The sequence below is a fragment of the Anthonomus grandis genome, chromosome 17 (genome assembly GCF_022605725.1).
Source record: "Anthonomus grandis grandis chromosome 17, icAntGran1.3, whole genome shotgun sequence".
NCBI classification, from domain to species: Eukaryota; Metazoa; Arthropoda; class Insecta; order Coleoptera; family Curculionidae; genus Anthonomus; species Anthonomus grandis.
Genome location: NC_065562.1, coordinates 6525566 through 6547367, shown reverse-complemented (window position 1 = coordinate 6547367; position 21802 = coordinate 6525566). Strand labels below are relative to the sequence as shown.

The following is a 21802-nucleotide window of genomic DNA, read 5'->3' as shown; positions in this document are numbered from 1 at the left end:
TGATCCTTATTTCTTGAATTGATAGAAAGGATTGAATAAATGTATTTCCTATAGTCGGCGCTTTCCCTATCGCTATAAATTCAAAAAAAAATCAAAACGGAAGTCTTTTCATTTCACCACGATTTTTGTTGAATATTGACAATTTACCTATTATTCCGCCTTCGGCCATTGAATTTAGAACTTCTAAATTAAAATATTATATAAAAAATAGTATACAAGCGAAAGAAGTTATAGTGACTGCGTACGTATATACTTACCCTCGCCTATGCATTGAAGGCTGAATTACATTTAATATGATTTTTATAGATAAGTAAATTTATTTATTACTATTTTGTCTTACCTCTAAACCAAACGAGATTTTTTGCAGCATCTTCCATATTGGATATCTCGCATAAGTAGACTGGCGATTCTGGTATAAAGGCAAAGCTTAGAAGAAATATAAGAGGTAATATAGAGGATACCAAAGATAACAGTCTTAAATCTGTTATTATCCCACCTAAAAATGTTTCATAAAATTATTATTTATTTTTCTAAGAAATTTCAGACGGTGTGTTTAATTACTTTTCTGACACAAGAAATTGTACTTTTCATTTTCGATATAATATGCTTTTATTCTATATTTTTTAACGATTTAAAATTATATTAAAAAAAAATTAATATTAAAATATTAAATTTAAAAATAATAAAGAAACATAAAGATTAAAAGTCTACGTTGAATATGATGTGATAAAAAGTCCTTAGCCCAGCAGGTAGTGCATCCCCTCAATGCCAAAAACCACGAATGTGCAAATTTTCAATTTTTCGCCTATATGTCAAAACAACGAATGTGCTCTCTTAGAGAAAATAAATAAAAAAAATTTAAAATCAATATAAATTTAATTTACAACTCGGACAGTGACCAATCCTAATTATACGCCAGCACTCTAAAAAAAAGGGAGTATTTTTAGTGCTCATTCCAATATTAAATGGGGGTTTTTTTTAAAACTACAAATTTGCGCATTCGCGATATTGGCATTGGAGGAACGATGTATAAGTCTTGCCTAATATTTTCTAGCTTATTTATCTTAAAAAAAATTCTTACCAAATAAATATCCGATAAGAAGTCCCACCGTTATTTGGACTTGGAAAAATGTACCCAGAGTACCTCGAATAGAAATATGTGCAAGTTCTGACACGTACATTGGGGCAGCTACACTTATACCTCCTGCTGATAATCCGGCTATGAATCTTGCGAAATAAACCACGGGTATACAGTGGCTAAAATAATATATTTAAGTTATAAAAATCTTAATTTTTTAATATAATTGATATGTCCAATACTTACTAATAATACGCGATCAAAATCCATGATATCAGTAAAGGTAATATTAAAATTTGCAATGTTCTTTTTCTTCCTATATGATGTACGATAGAACCGGTAGGAATTGCTCCTATAAATGCGCCTAATGTTACCAACGACCCGATCCAGGCTCCTTGAGAATCGCTAATATGGAATTCAGTTTCTAATCTTGGAAGGGCTGACGCTGTCCAGGAAAATACCATACCCATACATACTGCTGAGAGAGTAGCTAAAAGTAGAAATCATGGTTAAGACTTAGAATTAAGCATTGGAAAATCGCATACTCGTATTTGTATTAGATATTTAGAAGATTTTTTAGATATTTGCTCTTATATCATATTGCTAATAAGAGAAAATCTAGTCGTCCAAATCAGTTGCCTGTAATTTGTTACTTAGATGCTTATAAACTCGCTCGAACCACTCACAAGCTATAGGTTTCTTTTCCGACTATCAAAAGGCTTTTGATATTATTGACTATTCTATACTTTATAAGCAGGTTGTTCACACTATTATTGAAAGGATTATTTTTATTATATGATTTAAAAAGCATATTAACGGGAATTCTACAGGAAAGTGTTCTTGGACCTCTTCTACTTTTAGTCTTTATAAATGATCTTTTATTGTTCGTAAATGAAGCTGTCTTATTTTTTGCATGACATATCTATCGTGATCTCTGGGGAGAGCTTTGAGGAACTTCATGTGAAAGTTAAAATGGCTTATTCTTGAACGTTAAAAAAACAAATTATGTACCATAAGAATAAATAGTGACATAAGATTAATTAATATTTATGCTCAATTAAACTTTTATTGTTTTGATCTGCATTGTTTTGAGTCTGTCCCGAGATCTAGACGGCCACTCAAAGGGGCCTCATCTGCCAGCATCTAATAGCATCGTGGGCTCTTGCCGGTCTTTTAAATAGTCATTCTATTGAGATTAGGCGCATACCTTTGTATAATTCTGGGACGCATCTAAACGCTTGGATTTTAACTCTCGGAACATGAGACTGACTGCGCGGGATAAGGTTTGGTTTCTTGTATTTATAATGTCTGGGTGTGATACAGGAGCTTGGGAATATAAGGTTTTGTTGGGTTATGAACAATCACAAAAGAAAAGAAATAGATCTTATTAGGACTTTATACCTCGACTCCCAGAAGAAGCTTGATTGCCGGGTTGGTGTTAAGTCTTTCTAATTTTGTCATCAAGTTACCTATTTTTTTTTCTGAGATCCCGTCAGGCTAATGTAGCAGATTCAAGAGGTTAATATGCTGAATAGGCAACCCAGGACGTTCCAGAGGAGCCCCTGAAGTGCTTGCATAGGAGAAGATTGGACACTTATAAATTGAAACTTAGTTTGGAGAAGAGTCTGGATCTGGATATTGCATAGAAATAAAACATCGATGGCAAAAACATCGATCAAGAAGATCAAGGTTTCAAAAAATCGATAAACATCGCCCAGCATTAGTATGGTCTTCTTTCGCGAGAACATAGCTGCATTGCATGTGTTTTTCCTGTCACATATAAATTTTAAATAATATTAAAAAAAACTAACATGCGCTCAATACAAAAAAATATATTGAAATTTTGATTTGTAGACAGAAAGAACAAAATAAATAACCTCAACTGCTCTAATTCAAAACAAACAAAATTAATTGCCAAAAATCAGCTGTAACATCGACCATACAAATGGTGACCCCCCTATGTCTAAAATTGGATGCGCAGTGGTCTATGCACATTCTACCTTTATCATATTTCTTTTAGTGCCCGCCGTAGAGTCCTGCCGCCGCCCCTCTGGTGACAGAGGCCGGAACGGTCGTTTTTTTTTTAAGTGTAAGCAAAGCTGTTTTTTGGTTTGTTTATGTTTACATTTGTGTTTTTAGGTTTGGGTTTTCTGGGCAGCGTCACCTCGCGGACCTCGTCGGATGGTCGCCAAATGCAATAATCCGCCGGCGTTGCCCTATTTTTATCAGAGTTTGCGTAAAAGTGGTCACCCTTCCATTTATGGCCACGCGGATTTGCGTTGCAATTGTTCGTGACGTGCCCATACTCTAAACACCGATGGCACAGCCCAACCTGCCTGATATTTTCAATTGTATGGGTCCTTAAATGCTCGACACAGATCCTAATGTTCAGGAGGTTTTCTATTTTGAATATTTTCTCTTGATCTTGAACCTGTTGAGGTCCGTAGGACGTTTTTTTGTCCTTTCCCTGAGGAGCTTTGTGAGTTTTCTATGCTCTTGGGGGCTTTTGAGAAAAAGGCTAGGTCTAGATTTTGGGATATTGGGCTTAGCGCACTTTTATAAGGGTTTCTTTTTTTTAATTTTGGATTGGTCGTTTTTTTCTACTTTGTTTGCATCTGATGATGCTGGGGGTCAAGTTCCCTGTTAGGTGTTTTTATAGGGTGAATCAATTCAGATACTTGCTCTTCTCCGTCCTATGGGGGCGGGGAAAGGCTCGCCTCATCCCTGGTTCCCTTCCTTGTTTGTTCGTTTTGTTTTGTTTCTTCTTTAGCCTGAACCTGAAACTTTTCTTCTTGAATGAATGGTTTTCGGAAAATAATAAGTTATTTTATGTTCAAATATTTTTAATTTCTCGGTTAGTTTACTCAGCTGTCCTCGTTTTTGGTCGATAAGTCGTTTGGTAGCTATCCGGAACGTCCATCTTTGGTTTTCTTTGGGGGCTATTCGACGTTTTTCTCTGCGGTAAGCCTTTGGTGGTTAAAAAATCCTGATGGGAAAGAGGTAGTGAGCGTTGATGAGTGCTCCGTTATCGCTCTTGACTTGCTTGTCAGCTGCAACTAATGTACTGCTGAATAAGAATTCAACTGCTCAACTGCCTATCTGCCGATCCACTAATTCGAAAAATGTGTCTAAAAATTGTCGTATTAGAGCCACATAATACGGTGGTGCACTACCTTGTTGGAAATGAATGTCATTTTCATAAATTATAGAAAATGATAAACAGTAATTTGTGCTTCTAGTGTATTTTCTAACATGTCCAAGTACGTCTCGCCTCGCAAAATTTCAGGGATAAAGAAAGGTTCTACAAAAGGATTTCTGAAAATACCAGCCTACAAATTTGTTTTTTTAGGATATTGCAAGTACCTTAAAACAATTGTGGACTCGAGTCACTCCTCGTCAGTGTCGACAGTTATGTCTATTTATAGCATCATGTATCCGAGAAACAAATAATAAATAACAGATTTGGATTGATTATTATACCTTGGGAATTATTAGTTCGAAAAATTCCAACTATGAATTCTTTATATTGATCAGCATGTAAATCCTGAAGAAATAGCCAGGCTACGAGTGCTTAAAGTGTTGTTAAGTGCTATATATTCCAAAACTACTAGTCCTGCATCTTTATTTTTAATTGGTCGATTTTTTCGATCGCAATTTTGTCCAATATCAGACACAGATTCAATTTCTTCAAATTTTCTTATCCACTTAGCCACGTAAAACGCATCAACCAGGCAGTAACTCTTACAATACTTTCATTTTATTAATACAGATTTGTTATTTCTATCTTCTTTGTCGAAATGAATAAATCATTGTTGAATATTTATTACAACTAGCTAGGTAACTTAATAATTTAAAATCAAAGACAAAGTATTTCGATGACATACGATAACACTGACTAATGCTAAATGTTCTTGTCATGCTTATTCATTTTTGCAATCCATTTTTATCAGTATTTAGTAAAGTTTGTAGAATTTTATTAACCCAAATATCTTCACTACGATTGAAGATACATATACGCTTTATTGGACAAAGCTCACTAAAAACTTCATGGACAATCTAGAAATTAAAAGAAAAGTGGTTGCTCCCATTTAAAGAATCTAAAGCATAATGCAATACCTTATTTTAGGGTTACCCTACATTATACGACAAAAATTGCTTAAACTGAGCACTACCGCACTATTTTGCCTGTTACACTCTCGAGCTCGATGAACTATTCCCTGCTACACTCTCCAAAGCATTTGGATGTGATTTTCATTTCCTGGCTATGGTGGAACATTCTTTGTAAAAGGTTACCTTCAGTTTCCACTGGCGCATCGTAAACGCGTCGTTTTAAATCACCCCAGAAGAAGAAATCCATAGGTTTTAAATCCGATGATATAGCCGGCCACGATACAGGTCCTAATCGGCCTATCTATTGGTCGGGATAAACTCTTTTAAGATACTCTCAAACTAATAAATTAAAACGAGGTGGAGCGCCGTCATGCATAAGCCACATATTCATGCGGGTTTGTAATGGAAGATCTTTCAGCAGAATGTGCAATTGTTTTTCAAGAAATTATAAATACCTTTGGCCATTTACCTCAACGGATCCTATTAAATATTATCTAATTATTCCTGCCCATAAAGTAATTTGAAATTGTACTTGGTGGCGGGTTTTGTTTCTAGAAGTTTGGTCATAAAAAATAACGGAGTCTTATTTCTCACACTAGAAAACTTTCCTACACAGAGTTTTATGCCAAAATCTATCAAAAAAACTTCTCAAGCAATAAGGAAAAATAGAAAACTAAATTGTAACTTTGATATCCTGTGTCTCGCATCAGATTTTGGAAAAAAGATGTTTGCGTGAATTCACATATTTTGGTCTGTAGTATTTCCAGTTTCGAGATTTCCCAAACTTTCGCAGACACCCTTTATATAAAACATATCTAGAACTTTCCAGAGAATCCGAAAATGGCAAATTATACAGCAGGTTTCATTTAAAAAGAAAAAAAAATCAGTCACACTTTTTTTGCGACATCTTGTATGTTTACGATGTATGATGCCGATCCAAAAATAAAATCGAAGTGTCCGAGGATTAAAAAAAGCCCTTTATACACACATCGGAAAAGTCTAAGGATATTTTTATAAAATAATAAAATTATAAAAAAAAATTTTTTTGGTGATCAAATTAAATCAAATTTGAAGATTGGCTCATCCTGTAGATTTCTGTGAGACAAACAGAATCTTAACACTGATAACAAATATTTTAGGAATTTTTTCTCAAAACAGAAAAAACCATGGTTTTTATATTGCAATAAATATTCTGGTAGTCTCGATTTCGTTCATGGTACAGACGATCTCATCGTTTATTCTGTGGTACAGAGTTACTGCTTTGCAGAGTAAATAAAAAAATTGTGCTTTATCATCGAACGACGTCATTTAACTTTGGACGCGATGAATAGAGCTGTAGGACTTCTTCAAGGAGGCATGCGGCAAATTGATGTAGCTGAGCGTCTAGAAGTCTCTCAGAGCGTTATAAGTCGATTGTGGCGGCGTTTTCGTGAAACTGGAAATCCAGCTGAATAACATCCAGGACGTGACCGCGCTACGACAGCTGCTTAAGATAGATTTTTAGTTTTAACTGCTAGAAGGCAACCAAACATTACAGCTCCTGAATTGGTTATCAACTTGCAGAGAGCACACAATATTACCGTAGGCCGTGATACTATAAGAAATCGTCTCCATGAAGCCAACCTCCACAATCGAAGGCCACTTAGATGTCCACCTCTTTCCAGAGGCAATCGCGCTGCGAGATTAGAATGGTGCCAAGAATATCAAAACTGGAATGAACATGATTGGGCTACAGTTTTATTCACCGACGAATCCAGATTTGGATTTCATCCAGATTCACGTCGAGTGAGGGTATGGAGACGATCTGGAAATACAGAACGGTTAAGACATGTCCAGGAAGTGTATACATACAGAGGGGGGTAAAATTATGGTATGGGCTGGAATAATGATGGGCGGTAGAACCGACCTCGTTTTTCCAGATCGCTTCCTTACAGCTCAGCAGTACATCGATACCATTCTTCAACCTGTTGTTCGTCCGTTTACTGGCGCTGTTGGCCGAAACTTCCACCTAATGCATGATAATGCTCGTCCACATGTCGCACGCGTAGTGAGAGACTGGTTGGAGAACGAGGGGATTGATGTATTGCCATGGTCAGCACAATCTCCTGACCTTAATCCAATTGAGCATGTATGGGATATGCCCCAACGAAGAATGACTCAACAGATGGGTGACATTTACACTGCCTTTCGTTTCCGGGAGCGACTGATAGCGGAATGGGCAAACTTACCCCAACAAAACATCGACAACGTTATTTTGTCTATGAACAATAGATGTCGAGCCGTCATAAACCAGCGTGGAGGTCATACTTTGTACTAATTTGCGTTTTTTATAAAGTTTTTTTTTTGTATCTAATTTAAAAAACATTTTTTTTTCATTATACAAAACAATAAATTTTTAAAGAAATTGTAGACTTTTTTTAAAAATTTTAGTTATAGGCAGTTCTTTATTTCTGTAATTTTGGTTATTTTTTTAGTATAGTAAAAGAGTCTTAATTACTATAATTCGGCTATTATTTATCCAGAACAATTCAAAAAAAAAAAAAAAATAAGGTCAATTTATAAAAATATCCCTAGACTTTTCCGATGTGTGTATTTTCCTATATTATGAATAGTGCTCTTATACCTTTAAAGGATCTCGGTCGATTTTAAATTAACGGGACCGGGATAATAGGTTTGCTTTTTCTTGATAAATTTAAGTATACTACATATCTTTAACCAATTTCAACTGGCTGATTTTTGTTTAATAATAAAAGTTAGTATATTAAAGTTTTTGGCTTTTTATTATTGAACCGAATCGCATATGGTGTACGACGGGTAGTTTTACATTAATAGGCACCCGACATTTGGCGACCGTGACAGGACAGGCAGTTTTGAGTTGTTTTAATCGTGTGTTCTACAGAGTGTGATCTACAGAGTGCTTTGCAAAGTCTATCACTGGGCAATCGGTCCGCGTTGTCACCCTCGTCTTTGGTGAATGCATTATAGGTGATTCACAGTGAGTGAACAGTACACACAATGGATCAGAAAATGAAAAATCGTAGAGTGCTCCGCACCAGCTTTACCAAGACGGCTGGTGAGTTAGAGAGTCTTTTGTCATCACCGGAAGACAAAAGGCGATTAATCACAGTCTCTTTAGAATTAATAAAGCAGAAAATTGAGGGTCTAAAAAGACTTGAGATTTATGCCCTTATGTTAGAAAAAGATGACATTGAGGAGGCAGATTTATTAGCAGAAATAGAGGGTGCAGATGGATATTTCAAAAGGTATAAAGACCTGAGTCTTCAGTGTGAGGAATATCCATTACAACCTAGGATAGAGGAGGATCCAGAAGAAAAGGTTAATTCGGAGAGTAGTGTTAGCAACACCAGACAAGGTAGGCGTGTATTTAAGTTACCTATTCTTGAATTGAAAAAATTTGATGAAACCATTAAAAACTGGTTGTCTTTTTTGCTTCAATTTCAAAAGGTTCTTGAGGAGGAAATTGATGACAATGACAAAGTTGAATACTTAACACAGGTGACTCTATATGGCAGTAGGGCAAGAAAACTAGTTGATAGTTTTCCCGCGACCGGAAGTAACTATAATAAAATTGTGGAGTGCCTTCAAGCGCGTTTCGGTCGGGAAGACCTCCAGGTCGAAGTTTATGTGCGTGAGTTACTTAAATTAGTAATTAAAAATACCTCGTCAGGCAATAAATTAGACATTCTTTGGTTATATGTTAAACTGAAAACTCTGTTGCGGGCCTTAGAAACTCTTGGTATTACGTCTGACAAATACGTGGCGATGTTATTTCCGTTGGTCGAATCTTGCTTACCGCTAGAGCTATTAAGAATTTGGCAACGGATACCAGACATCGGAGACACGGGTAAAATTTTACAAATTTCAGATAGTACGGGGTGGTCTAACTACAATCAAAAATCGACTTATGCGTTTTCTAAAATTAGAAGTCGATAATAAACAGCATATCTCTAGCAAGAGAAGGATTTAATTTGCGAGGCTCTGCTCATAAAGATTTCAAACGAGGTGGCTTCTAATCAAATAAGGTAAAATCAGATTGTGAGCCTAAATTTCAAACCGCGATGGGCTTAATCAACCCCGATGGAACCACAAAATGTATTTTTTGCCAATTTCGGAATGAAAGCAGCAACTGTTTTACAGCTCAGAAATTAGGTCACGAAGAGAAAAGGGATACATTAGCGAAAAATGGTGCATGCTTTCGATGTTTAATATTTCATTCATCCATTTAATAAGTTCTTCATCCTGAAAATGTAGAACACGTTTAAATTCCATAGTTTGTGGTAAATCTCATGTTACTTTAATGTGTCCAGAACTTCCATCATGTAACTCTAGTAGGAAACGTTTTGAGAAAAAAGAAGTTATGAAGGATGCGGTAACAAACGTACATCAGACTGTGGCAAAAAGTTCTAATACTCTAGTCTTTTTACAAGCTTTACGGGTAAAAATTAACAGCGCAAATAAATCTAAGTACGTGCTGAACTACAGCTGTAATTTTGAGGCACTGGATCAGCCTGTTATTTGCAGTGGAGTGGATGCAGGGCTCGCCAACATGGTAATTTACGTCTTCCTATATCAACATCTGCTTTAGTCAAGGGATCAGTTTTTTATGACGGTATAAAAAGTTTTAACCATCTGCCGAGAAGCATTAGGGAGGCAAAATCTTCTAAAGAATTTAAATTACTATTAAAAAAATTCTTATGTACTCGGGCTTACTATTCAGTGCTTGAATATTTCAATGACAATCATAATGTAGCTAACTAGTGGAGAGATGCTAATGTTAAAAAGAATAGTATTAGGTATATATGTGCATATTTAATGTTCAATGTTATGCGACTTTTGTATATTATGACTTTTTTTAATTGTAGTATTATTTTATTTTATTAGACACAATAAGGCTTTGTTTATAACATTTTTTTTTGTTGAAAACAATAAAGCATATTTGAATTGAATTGAAAAAAACATTGATGGTCCCTGGATGGAAGAGTTACGGATACTTGACTTCAAGATATCAGATTCATGTAATTCTAACCCTATCGAAGTTTTAATAGGATCTGATATCGCTGGTAAACTGTACACAGGCAGGAGACACAGACAGGAGGATGGTTATTATGAGGCCTATAATCAGGTTTTTAAAGATTGGCAAAATGAGAATATCATAGAGGAGGTTTGTGAAGATCCGAGAACCGACTGCAAGGGCTCATTATTTACCTCATAGGCCCGTAATCAAATTAAATTTAACCACAAAGATAAGACCGGTATTTGATGCTTAGGCCAGGGAAAAGGATAGTTCCTCTTTAAACCAGTGCCTTGAAAAAGGGGTAAATCTAATTGAATTAATTCCAAACATTTTATTGAGGTGTAGTATCAGATATTCGAAAAGCGTTTCTACAACTTAGCATACATCAAGATGACACAGATTTTCTTCGGTTCCTATGACGTGATAAAAATGGCCAAGATAAAATATTTCGTCATCATAGAGTGGTGTTTGGTAGCCCATTTCTGTTAGGAGCTTCACTGGAATACCATTTGTCAAGGATGTTAGACAAATGTGAATTAATGGTTTCTATGTTGACAATTGCGTTACTAATGTCGCCATTGAAGAAGATTTGGAATCATTTATCAAAGGATCTACCATCATAATGGCTGAAGGCAATTTTGACCTTAGAGGGTGGGAGGGACCACCCTCTGACGGGGTGACGGGTAGTTTTACATTAATACGTATCCGACAATGCATTTATTTTATTTCTGTTTTTTTACATGATTATATAGCTTATTAATTTAAAATCATACAAATAAGGAGGAGAAGATTTCATAACAAACGTGGAGTCCATTAGCAAAATACTACACAATTGCAGAGAGGAGAATTAATTTTATGTGTAAAATTTTTAATTCCACGTTGTTATAGAGTGTTTGTAATATAAAGTTAAAAAAGTATTTGTGTAATAGGCGGACGTTGCAGTTTTCGATTTTTAGGGTTAACCACCCTTATTCGAGTGTCCTATACAAAAACCACATTCTATTTCTTATTTTTGAAATTTGATAAAGTTATTTGTAAAATTAATATTTTATAAAATTAAATGTACTTAGGGAATTTTTTATTATATTTATAACGCATTGTTTTATAGCATTCAAGTTTAAAAAAAATGTCTATGAAAAGATTTCGAACTAAGACGTTTTATTTTTAAACTTATGCTAACTCTACTACCCCATAAATTCCTTCAGGCTAAATTTTTTTGTCTTACAGGGTAAAAGCTACTTATGGTTTTTTTATCTTTCTATGAATTTTACAGTATAAAATCTATAATTTGTTAGTATCTTTTAATGATTTATATTCAAGTTTTTTTTACGTACCTACAAATGCTGCAACAAACTGTGGTAGTGTTTCTGGTGGTGCGATGCCAGTAGCTGTCATTAACGCACTTCGCGAATTTTCTGTTACAAGCACTGGTCGGGTCATTTTTGCAAATTTTCTATTTATTTATTTCTTTAGAGTCACATATGCAATTGGACTAGGAAAAAGCTGCCGTCAACGGTAAATACCCGCGGTCATCTGCAATATTTTTGGAGTAATTAATTCTTTTTTATCTCACTGAAAAGTCAGAGTTCAATTAAAGATAAGTTTTTTTTTATATAGATATCTTTGGAGCCAGATTTTCAGTAATTAACTTTTGTAAACTAAATTGACCAATAAAAATGTAGTCATAATGTGTGATTATAGTTTCGTGCGATTATAACAAACATTAATGAACCATGATATTTATTAAACAGTATATGAAAATCGCAATTGGTTATTAATAATATTTCGAAACAGCGATGAACAAAATTTAAGTAACTTTTTATTTATAAAACATGTTTAACCTATAATAATCATATATATATTTAAAAAAATAATAATCTCTTGAATCAAACCTTGTGTTTCTAGTTATTCTAGCCAAATTTTTAGATAAACTTAAATTGTTTAATTAATATAGTTTAGAAGAATACTAGATCAAAACATGCTCTTTGGACTTTGTCGGATAACCTTGGTATATTTTGATTGTTAATAGAGGTCAATGTTTTAATACGTTTAGAGTAAAGTGGAGTTTTATCCAAAAGGTGAAAGTTATCTTCTTTATTTTATTCTTCTCATTACGTTTAGTCAATAATTCTATTCCATATATTATCTTTTTTTAAACATATGTCGATTTCAAAGATTACTGAAGATAAGAAAAACTGCGAAATATCAACAGTTTTGGATACTTACGATATAATCTATTTTAATAATGCTCGCAAATTCACATTGTATAAGATTATTTTTGGCACGTTTTGCTACTTAGAACTATCATGATATATTATATTAGATTTCCATGCTGTAAGGCACTCGTTATTACAATGAGGTTTAACTGCAAGATAAACTGTACACTGTGCACCGTTTTAGTTTTAATTGCCGAATACCTCCATCGCTATTAAAAATAGAACCCTGCTGAATACTTTGAACTTAACCATTTATCAGCCTTAACCAGTTTGGCTTTCTTTAAAATAAAATAAACTTTTACTATTTTTATTTTGCTGCGGTTCAGCTACTAGAGTCATCTCAGATCGCGAGCAATATGTCTTTTTTAATAAATGCGTTTCTGAAAAACATCGTTAAACTATTAACTAAGGTACTCGAGGTTCAGTGTTAGATGCCATCCTGTTCTTCTTTTATATTGGTGATCTATCATTTTCTTAAGGTGAGCGATTATTCTCCTATTCAAACCAATCAGCCTTATGTCATTTGCTCTGAAGACATTTGAGAATTTGTTTGACAAACATATTAGGGGTAAAGCGTTAATTGACAGTCTCCTTTTTCAAGACTAATATGCTTGTTCAGCAAGAAATTCAACAGACACAGCACTACATAGACTAATGTCAAAGGTAAAGTCTGGAAAATCAAGAAGCGATGCTGGCTGTTTTTCTGGACATAGAGCATAATTTCAATCTATCATCATTTGAATCGATACCAGGAGCCGTAAGCAGATTTAAAGTTGATGAAACATGATGATAAATGGGCTGTTCTACGGACCATCATTAATATCATTGTGATGATTAGACAGATGGCGCTGTATAGTTAATCGGTTGCGTTCAGGACCACTCCTCAAATAATTCTAAAATATATTGTCCCCAAGTTTTTAAAATTATTCCTCTGCATCGCAAAGTAAACTTTAAGGTTTACTTTATCCAGTGGTTGTGAAGTTTTCAGTAAAAGTTGCTAATTTGGTGCTGAATTTAAGCTTGTCAAAACTACAAATATGGGTCTGTCATCGGCCGATCTTCGGGAGATTAAATCGACGATTATGGCCACCTTCAATGACAAATTTCTCCAAGAGATAGCTGACAAGGTGGCTAGGATCGTTGAGAACAAATTCGAAGAAAGATTTAAGGAGCAGAATGACAGAATAACATCCCTGGAAGCAAAACTTAAAAATCTAGAAGGGGAATATCAACAAGTAAAAGACAACATGGATTCCCAAGAACAGTCTCTGCGCAGTCTCAACATACGTATTTTTGGTGTTAAGGCTCAAGAAAGCGAAGATGTACGTGCTACAGTTCAAGACCTCTTTACTAAAAAATTAAAATGTAATATTCAGAATTCCGACATCAAAAAATGCTATCGCGTACCATCTAAAAACCTTAACGATAGACCACCGGCGATCTTAGTTCAGTTCACAAATGACGCTGCGCGTGTGTCCATTTTCAAATCGCGTAAATATTTACATAAAAGTGGTTTCCTAATTAAGACCTTACAAGGCTCCGTTTAGCCTTGTTAAATAATGCAGTAAATCAATTCGGGAAAACAAATGTATGGACCCTTAATGGGAACATATATGTGAAGTGTGGTGGTTCTGTGCACAGAATTAGCAACGAAATAGAATTATCCGGATTAAAAAATAGTGAATAAAGCGATTGTGTTTAACACCGAATTGTAAGTACTTTTTGATATGTTTTCTTTTATTGTCATTTGCACACTATATTCCTGAAGAAAAAAAGAAATGAATGAATAAACAAGAACATAATTTTTGTAATTAGGATTAGGTAAGGGTAGGAAAAGTTAGATTTTTTCTGCTGTTTTTCAATATGTTAAATACATATTTAAAATATTCTGTGGGGTTGTTTGGTGTTGTTATAATTTCGTTTTTAATATTTGGGTTGGTTTACTAGGATAATTTTCTTTCTTTTAAACTGTTGTTAAAAGGTATTGCCATTTCAAGGGGTATGAATTTATATATCTGGAGTGGTTGTATATATGCGTACCGGTGCTTTGCTGTGTTATTGTTTTGAAGATGCAGGGTTTTATATTAATTGGTTATGGCAGGATTGGTGCTGCAGTTGTGGTCGGGGGAGCTTGGGGAGGGGTACGGGGGGCTAAAACTAAAATTAATTGTATAGATTATGGCTAATGATCTCAGTAGTGTGCGTGTATCGGATAATCAAAATATCATGCAGGATTTGGTAGGTAATTTTATGGGAAACCTATCGGTGGGTCACTTAAATATCAGGTCAATGAATACAGGATTTGACGAATTTTCTTGGTATATGTCACAGTATCCTTTTGATTTTTTTGCCCTTACCGAAACCTGGCTAGATAAAAACTGTGAAACCCAATGTTTCAATTTGCCAGGATATAAGTTAATAAGACAAGACAGAGAGGGCCGTGGTGGAGGAATTGCACTATATATAAAAAATTCTGTAACATTTAACAACTTAAATTTGGCTTTTAATAATTTGGAAGTATTGGGCATATCATTCTTAATTAAAAAACGATCTTTCGCCCTTATTACGATATATCGTGCACCTGCCAATAGCATACCAGCTTTTTTAGATAACTTGGAGGATCTTTTTAGGTTAACTTTAAGTTTCGATTACGTAATTATAACAGGCGACTTCAATATTGATTTTTTAAAACAAAATACATATTCAAATAGATTAAAATTTATTTTAGAATATTTCAATGTTTCACAGCGTATTACAGAACCAACAAGAATTAACATGAACACTGGTGATGGTACCCTTATTGATTATATAATTTGCAGTAATGATTTGGTGTCATTAAACTCAGAGTCGCTTGCCATAGCAGAAACAATCACGGATCATAATCTGATTTATTCAATATTTCAATATGATAACATAAAGGTTAAAAAAAAATCCATGACTTTTAGAGTTTATAACAACATAAATATGGAAAATTTTATAAACGATGGTTTGCTTATAAATTGGGATCAGATGTACCGCCTTATAGATATTAATGACAAAGTGCAGTTTTTTAATGAACATATTTTACAGCTTTTAAATACACATGCTCCGACTAAAAATAAAATTATTAAAGAGAAAATATACTGTCCATGGATAACCGAAAATATAAAAACTCTTATCAAATTACGTGATCGTGCTCATAAAAAATATCTGAAAAGTAAATCTCAGCCTCATTTTGAATATTATAAACAGCTAAGAAACTACACAAAACATGCTATAATACGAGAAAAAATAACATTTTTTAATCAATTATCAAACAAAAAAGGACAAGAATTTTGGAGAATAGCAGATAAACTATTCTTAACTAAAGGAAAAAGATATCAAAACGAGCTACCTACTAACATATCAAATCCAACAGATATTGGAAATTTTTTTAATACTGTTTCCCTACCTGATACTACAAGTAAAGAATGTATTGAATTTTATCAAAATAATACCATAAATAATATAAAACTTAATTTCCAGCTTTTGGACCAAGACAATATGATTAAAATAATCTCGACTATTAAATCAAATGCAACGGGTATCGATGGTATTTCTATAAAAGATATAAAATTGTGTTTGCCTTTTTGCTTAAGTCCTTTATTGCATATTATTAACGAATGTATTCTTCAACAAAAGTCTCCAAATGTGTGGAAAAGAGCAATTATTAAACCGATTCCAAAAAATTCAAATCCAAAAGACCATAAAGATCTCAGACTAATTAGTATTCTACCAGCATCATCTAAAATTCTGGAAAAACATATTTTTAATCAAATTTCAAATTTTGTTGATAAACATAAAATTATCCCCGATTGTCAATCCGGTTTCAGAAAAAACTTTAGCACGTCTACAAGTTTGGTGGGTATTTTAAATGATATTAGGGTAAATGAGGAGAATGGTCAGCCAACATGTATGGCCTTATTGGACTTTAGTAGGGCTTTTGACACGATTAACCATGATATGTTATTGGCAAAATTAAAATATATTGGTATTTCAGAGAGCGGTGTAAATTTTTTCAAGGATTATTTGCGTAATAGAGACAGTTGTGTTATGGTGGTTCGGCAGTCTGAAAAGCATTACTCAGAATTTACACCTTTTAACCAGGGAGTACCTCAAGGCTCTATAGTATCGCCGTTACTTTTCTCTATTTACGTGGCTGATATGTACAAAGTAATAAAACACGCCACTTTGCAACAATATGCCGATGATTCCCAAGTTTATATTCCAATTCACCTTAATAATATAAATCTATTCTATCAAAATTTTAATAGTGATTTAATTAGTCTACATAAATACGCAGAAAATCATAATCTTAAGCTTAATGCCACAAAATCTAAAATTCTTATTATGTTCTCCAACTTTAATATAAGGCAAAGGCTCGAACACAACTTATCCTTAAATCCTATATCTATTGATAATACTTCAATTCCTGTTGTTTCCGAGGCAAAAAATTTAGGCGTTATATTTGACAGCTCTCTCTCTTTTGAATTACACATAAAAAATAAAACGAAAACTGCTTATTTACGTTTAAAAAAACTTTTTAAGTTTAAGCGAAATTTATCGGCAAAACAAAAGTACTTATTGTGCGATAGTCTTATTTTGTCATTGTTTGATTATGGTGACGTAGTCTATGGAAATTCTTTATCTTTACAAAATAAAAAAATTATACAAAAAGTTCAAAATTCCTGTATGAGATTCTCTTATAGTATCCCCTACAGAAACCATATATCGCCTTATCTCAATAATAATAAAATATTAAATATGAACAATAGAAGAAAGCTACATATGTATAATTTTGTATATCGCATAGTAAATAATAATCAACCATTTAATTTAAGAAGTCAGTTTCAAGAATTCGAACATGCGCATGCCACACGAAATAACGTTTTTATCGTACCATTGCATAGAAGCGCAGCATTTCAACGTTCTTTTAAGTATGTAGCTGTTCAAATGTGGAATGGCTTAAACAATGACATAAAGCAAATGCCCTTGGGAGCTTTCTCTGGTCAAATAAAATCTAAACTACTTATGGAACAAATAATTGGCAATTAATTCAAGTAGGGTGATATATAAAATGTGATAATGCGTATAATAACATAATACAAGAAATAGTAACATGTAACAGAAGATATACATGTGTATATAATATGCTAATTTTCAGTGGAATGTTCGGAGATTATATTTTAAAATCCCGTTTTTAGTTTTATTCTTTCTTTTTCCGCAACATACATACGTATATTTTTTAATAGTCTAGGCCGATGCACGCATCTTGGGGTTATTTTTTGGGGTCTTTTTTCGCCTCGTCTGTCCTCTCTCCTTGCGCTCGTCCGTTGTCGCACTGCCGCTGCCTGTCTTAAAATCTTAGGTTAATTAATTCTATATCTTACTTTGCATTCCTATATAAAAACGTTATTTTTATTTTTGTAAAATTGTTTCTGTAAATTGTAAAGGGCTTTTTCATCCCTTCTTTGCTTGTGCTATCAAGGGAAAACGGTTTTATAATCGAGAGAATAGTCCTATTTGTCAATGTAATTTTTTTTTCTTTGTAATTTTTATTGACCTATAAAACTGTACATTTTGACAAATAAACCATTTTTGATTTGATTGTCCTTTTATTAGATTTCCATGCCAGAAAGCAACGGCCATTCCACTGAGGTTTGAATTGAATTGTCGAAACAGTGGGCTGCCAAGGCAGTTGTGCATATAGGTCTCCTGATGGACCCGTCATGCCCCACCGGGAGTTACCAGAGCCTAGAGAAACCGATAAGGCTCTCTGGTCTAAAGGACTTAAGGACAAGTCACTCGGTACACTGAAAGTGTTACCCAAGAATTTGAACCTGGCGCGCGTGAGTGCTGGGCACTCCCCGACTACATGATGAACGGTTTCATCCTCCTCACAGCACCATCGGCATTCCGGGTTGTCCGCAATACCGATAGTATGGAGATGGCTTCTTAAGTGCCAGTGACCGGTCAAAAGACCTGTCACTAGCCGAATTTCGCGTCTTTTTAGGCGTAGTAGATTTTTAGTGAGACAAGCAGAGGGCCCACCTATGTGTCCACTGAGGTTTGACTGCAGGATAAGCTGTACATTGTGACCCATTTTGGTTGTAATTGCAGGATACCTCCCTTACTATTAAAAATAGAACCTTGCTGAATATTTTACATCTGACCACCTATTTGCAATTAGCTAGTTGGGTTTTCTTTTAAAAAGATAAATTACTATTTTCATTTTACAACAGTAGTGTGATTCAGCTACTAGATTCATTTCAAATCGCGAATAATATGTCCTTTTTAATAAAGTATTTCCGCAAAACAACTAATAAGCTATAGTAGAATCAGTGTTGGATCTCATCCTATTCCTCCTGTATATTAATTATGTAATATTCTCAGAGTACTGTCCTATTCAGACCAATGAATCTATCATTTGCTCTAAAGACATTCGAGAATCTGTTAGACAAACATATTTGCTGTAGAGCCTTAATTGATAGTCTTCTCTTTTAAGACTAATGTGCTGGAACAGCAAGAAATGCAATAGAGTCAAACATACTGAGCATGATTTAAAGCATCTAATTGCTTAACGAAAAAACCAAAGAGATGAATGCTCACAAGAAGTCTTATTCCCCCATCTGCTTATAGAACTAAAGGAAGCCAAGAATATCATTAGAGGAAAGACAAGTTTAATACGATAATAAGAGACGGATTACCTAATATGTTCTGAAAAAATTAGTAAAGAAGGAAGGTTTACCTATCAGTCCTCGTAAATTCACCATAGTGCAATTTACCGACAGGGGCAAGCAGAGACATTCCTTTGTTAGAAGAAGTTAAGTATTTGGCGATTACAAATAAGAAAAACGGACTATACGCTAAGCTTTGAAGCCAATATTTGAATAAAGTAATTGAGCCCTTAGACACTATCTTTACGATAACTAGACGAATGCATGGACAGATTTTGTATACAATTCCAAATGGTACAGTAAGTCTACATTAGACTAGTGGTATGAATAGTGGCACTATTCATTCATTAACATTTACATATGCAGCTGAGGCGTGGTGGCAAAGACACAGATGGATCAAAGACTGATGAACGTGTGGCTGGATTTTTTGTAGAAAAGCCGAGACAAGAGATTTTTCGTTCATAAGAAACTCTTGCTTGAGTGAGAAATTTTTGTCCTATTCAGACCAATCAGCCTAATGTTATTTGCTTATGAATCTGCTAGCCGTTAGGGGTAGAGCGTTAATTGATAATCTTCATTTTCAAGACTAATATGCTTGCACAGAAGAAAATTCCACAGAGATAGCGCTACATAGACTGGTATCAAAAGTAGACTCTGGAATACGAAGAAGTGATGCTGGGTGCCTTTCTGGACATAAAGTGTCATTTTAATCTATTACTATTTAAATCGATAACAAGAGCCGCAGAGAGACTTGGAGTTGATGCAACGACATGCAGGTTGACCAACGGTATGCTTTGAACCAGATTAGTAAGCAGCGAATTGCTTAACGAGTCTTAGTCTCAGGTATACAACCATGGTATACTTTGAAATTACCTATTGATGTCATGTCAGACAATGACAGACAATTGATGGTCGTTAGTTGTCAGTTGGGGTTATTGGTGAATGACAAGCACTTTTGAGATTTTAATAAATAAGTAATAGAATAATTATAATGAATTAATTATTATCCTATCTCATTATAAAGTGAACTCGATCAAGTGCTCCCAAGTTACCAAAAATAAATATAAACCAACAGTTGCTGGGAATTAATAAGACCCTCACAACCCCGCCTACCCTCAGTCTGATGGAATGGTTGAAAGATTTAATCGCACATTGGAAACCTCTTTGAGAATGGTGGTAAACTCCAAGCAAACTTACTGGGATATCTGTATACAACCATTCCTATTGGCATATCTTTTATCTACAACTCTACTGGAAAAAGCCCGACGAAAGTTGTATTTGGTGATGAACTTCATTTACCTTTGGACATTATTACTGAAAGATCCGACAAGGCGAAAAGCCTTGAAGGGCATGTTGAGCATCTACAACAGCGTTTACAAATGGTCCATGAAGAGGCACAGGATAAACTTCATCGAGAAAGTAACAAAATAAAATCACGTTATGACATAAAGGCGAATTCTACCGGATTTAATCCTAGGGACAGAGTATGGTTATATAATCCACGGAGGACGAAGGGCAAGTCACCAAAGCTTCAGAAGGATTGGGAAGGTCCGTTTCATGTGGTCACAAAAATTAACGATGTAGTATACCGGATTCAGCGACGTCCGACGACGAAGATAAAAATTATAAACATCGTCCGGTAGGCGCCTTATCATGACTCCGATAGCTCGGAAGGTGTTGATTGATGGGGACGATCAAACTTGAGAGGGGAGCAGTATTATGAAAATGTAAATACGTAAATTATTCTTCTAGTTTTTGTACAATTTTATTCATATTTTGTAGTTAAAAAGTTGATTCGTAGGGTTTATTTACGGTTCTACGGTTTCCGTTTGGTTTATTATTTTCATCATAGTGTCTAGTTTTTAAGTAGTTTATCTTGTTTGAGGGCCCCATTTTGGCCACAATTTAGGTTATTTAGGTTATATTATTGTAACAATTAAACGACAGTCAAGGCGAGTTAGGTTAGTGTTTTTGAGGTTGCCAATAAAAGTGTGTTCCCGAATTTCGTTACAATATTTTTTGCTTAGGCGTGACTTATATAAATCACTTTTATTATCCTTCTCTTTAAATGTGCGATATAGAAAAACAATAAACTTTGAAAGCTTATGCTTTATTGATACTATCTATATTATAGATACATAATATACTTTATACATTATTATATTATTCCTTTATATTCCTACAAAAAATCAAGTCTGTAGCACCAAATTTACTAAAGTTAACATAAATCAACCCATTCATATCATAATGATCAGAATCTGGAATCATTAGTCAATCTATTCTAGTACAGCTTTGATCTTACAGCCGCGTGGGCAGCAAAGTGGTATGACTTGGCAGCCTGAACCTCTGGAGTTTCTAATGGTTGACCATTAGGACCAATAGTGGCTTGAGGTCCCCAATATCGGCGGTAGGGTTCAGCGTATGCACCATTGTTGTACCAGCCATCATCTAATATAATATGGTATAATAATGTTTAAAATATTGCAATATCATATCGACATTAAGCTTTGATTATATTAGTCAACACTTAATACTTGAGTCAACACACAATATTGATAGTTTAATCAGCTTATGTTTATTGCTGTTGAACATAAAACAATTAAATCGGAAACATTACAAAACAATAATATTTTTAAAATACTGATCAAAACATTTTGCATGGCATATA

At 34.3% G+C, this 21802-nt stretch overlaps 2 protein-coding genes across 2 annotated transcripts in view; both read right to left on the bottom strand.

Moving 5' to 3' along the window:
- The window catches only part of LOC126746223 (facilitated trehalose transporter Tret1-like), a 28669-nt gene extending 16901 nt beyond the window's left edge, over positions 1-11768 (bottom strand). The window contains exons 1-4 of the mRNA XM_050454375.1: positions 11558-11768; positions 1325-1568; positions 1082-1257; positions 341-496 (exon numbers count right to left, since the gene is read on the bottom strand). Coding sequence (XP_050310332.1) covers positions 341-496; positions 1082-1257; positions 1325-1568; positions 11558-11663 — 682 coding nt within the window. The 5' untranslated portion in view covers positions 11664-11768. The remainder of the gene's footprint in view (positions 1-340; positions 497-1081; positions 1258-1324; positions 1569-11557) is intronic.
- A 9457-nt stretch (positions 11769-21225) lies between these two features.
- The window catches only part of LOC126746275 (cuticle protein 18.7), a 38688-nt gene continuing 38111 nt past the window's right edge, over positions 21226-21802 (bottom strand). The window contains exon 5 of the mRNA XM_050454439.1: positions 21226-21582. Within this exon, the coding sequence (XP_050310396.1) occupies positions 21416-21582 (167 nt within the window). The 3' untranslated portion in view covers positions 21226-21415. The remainder of the gene's footprint in view (positions 21583-21802) is intronic.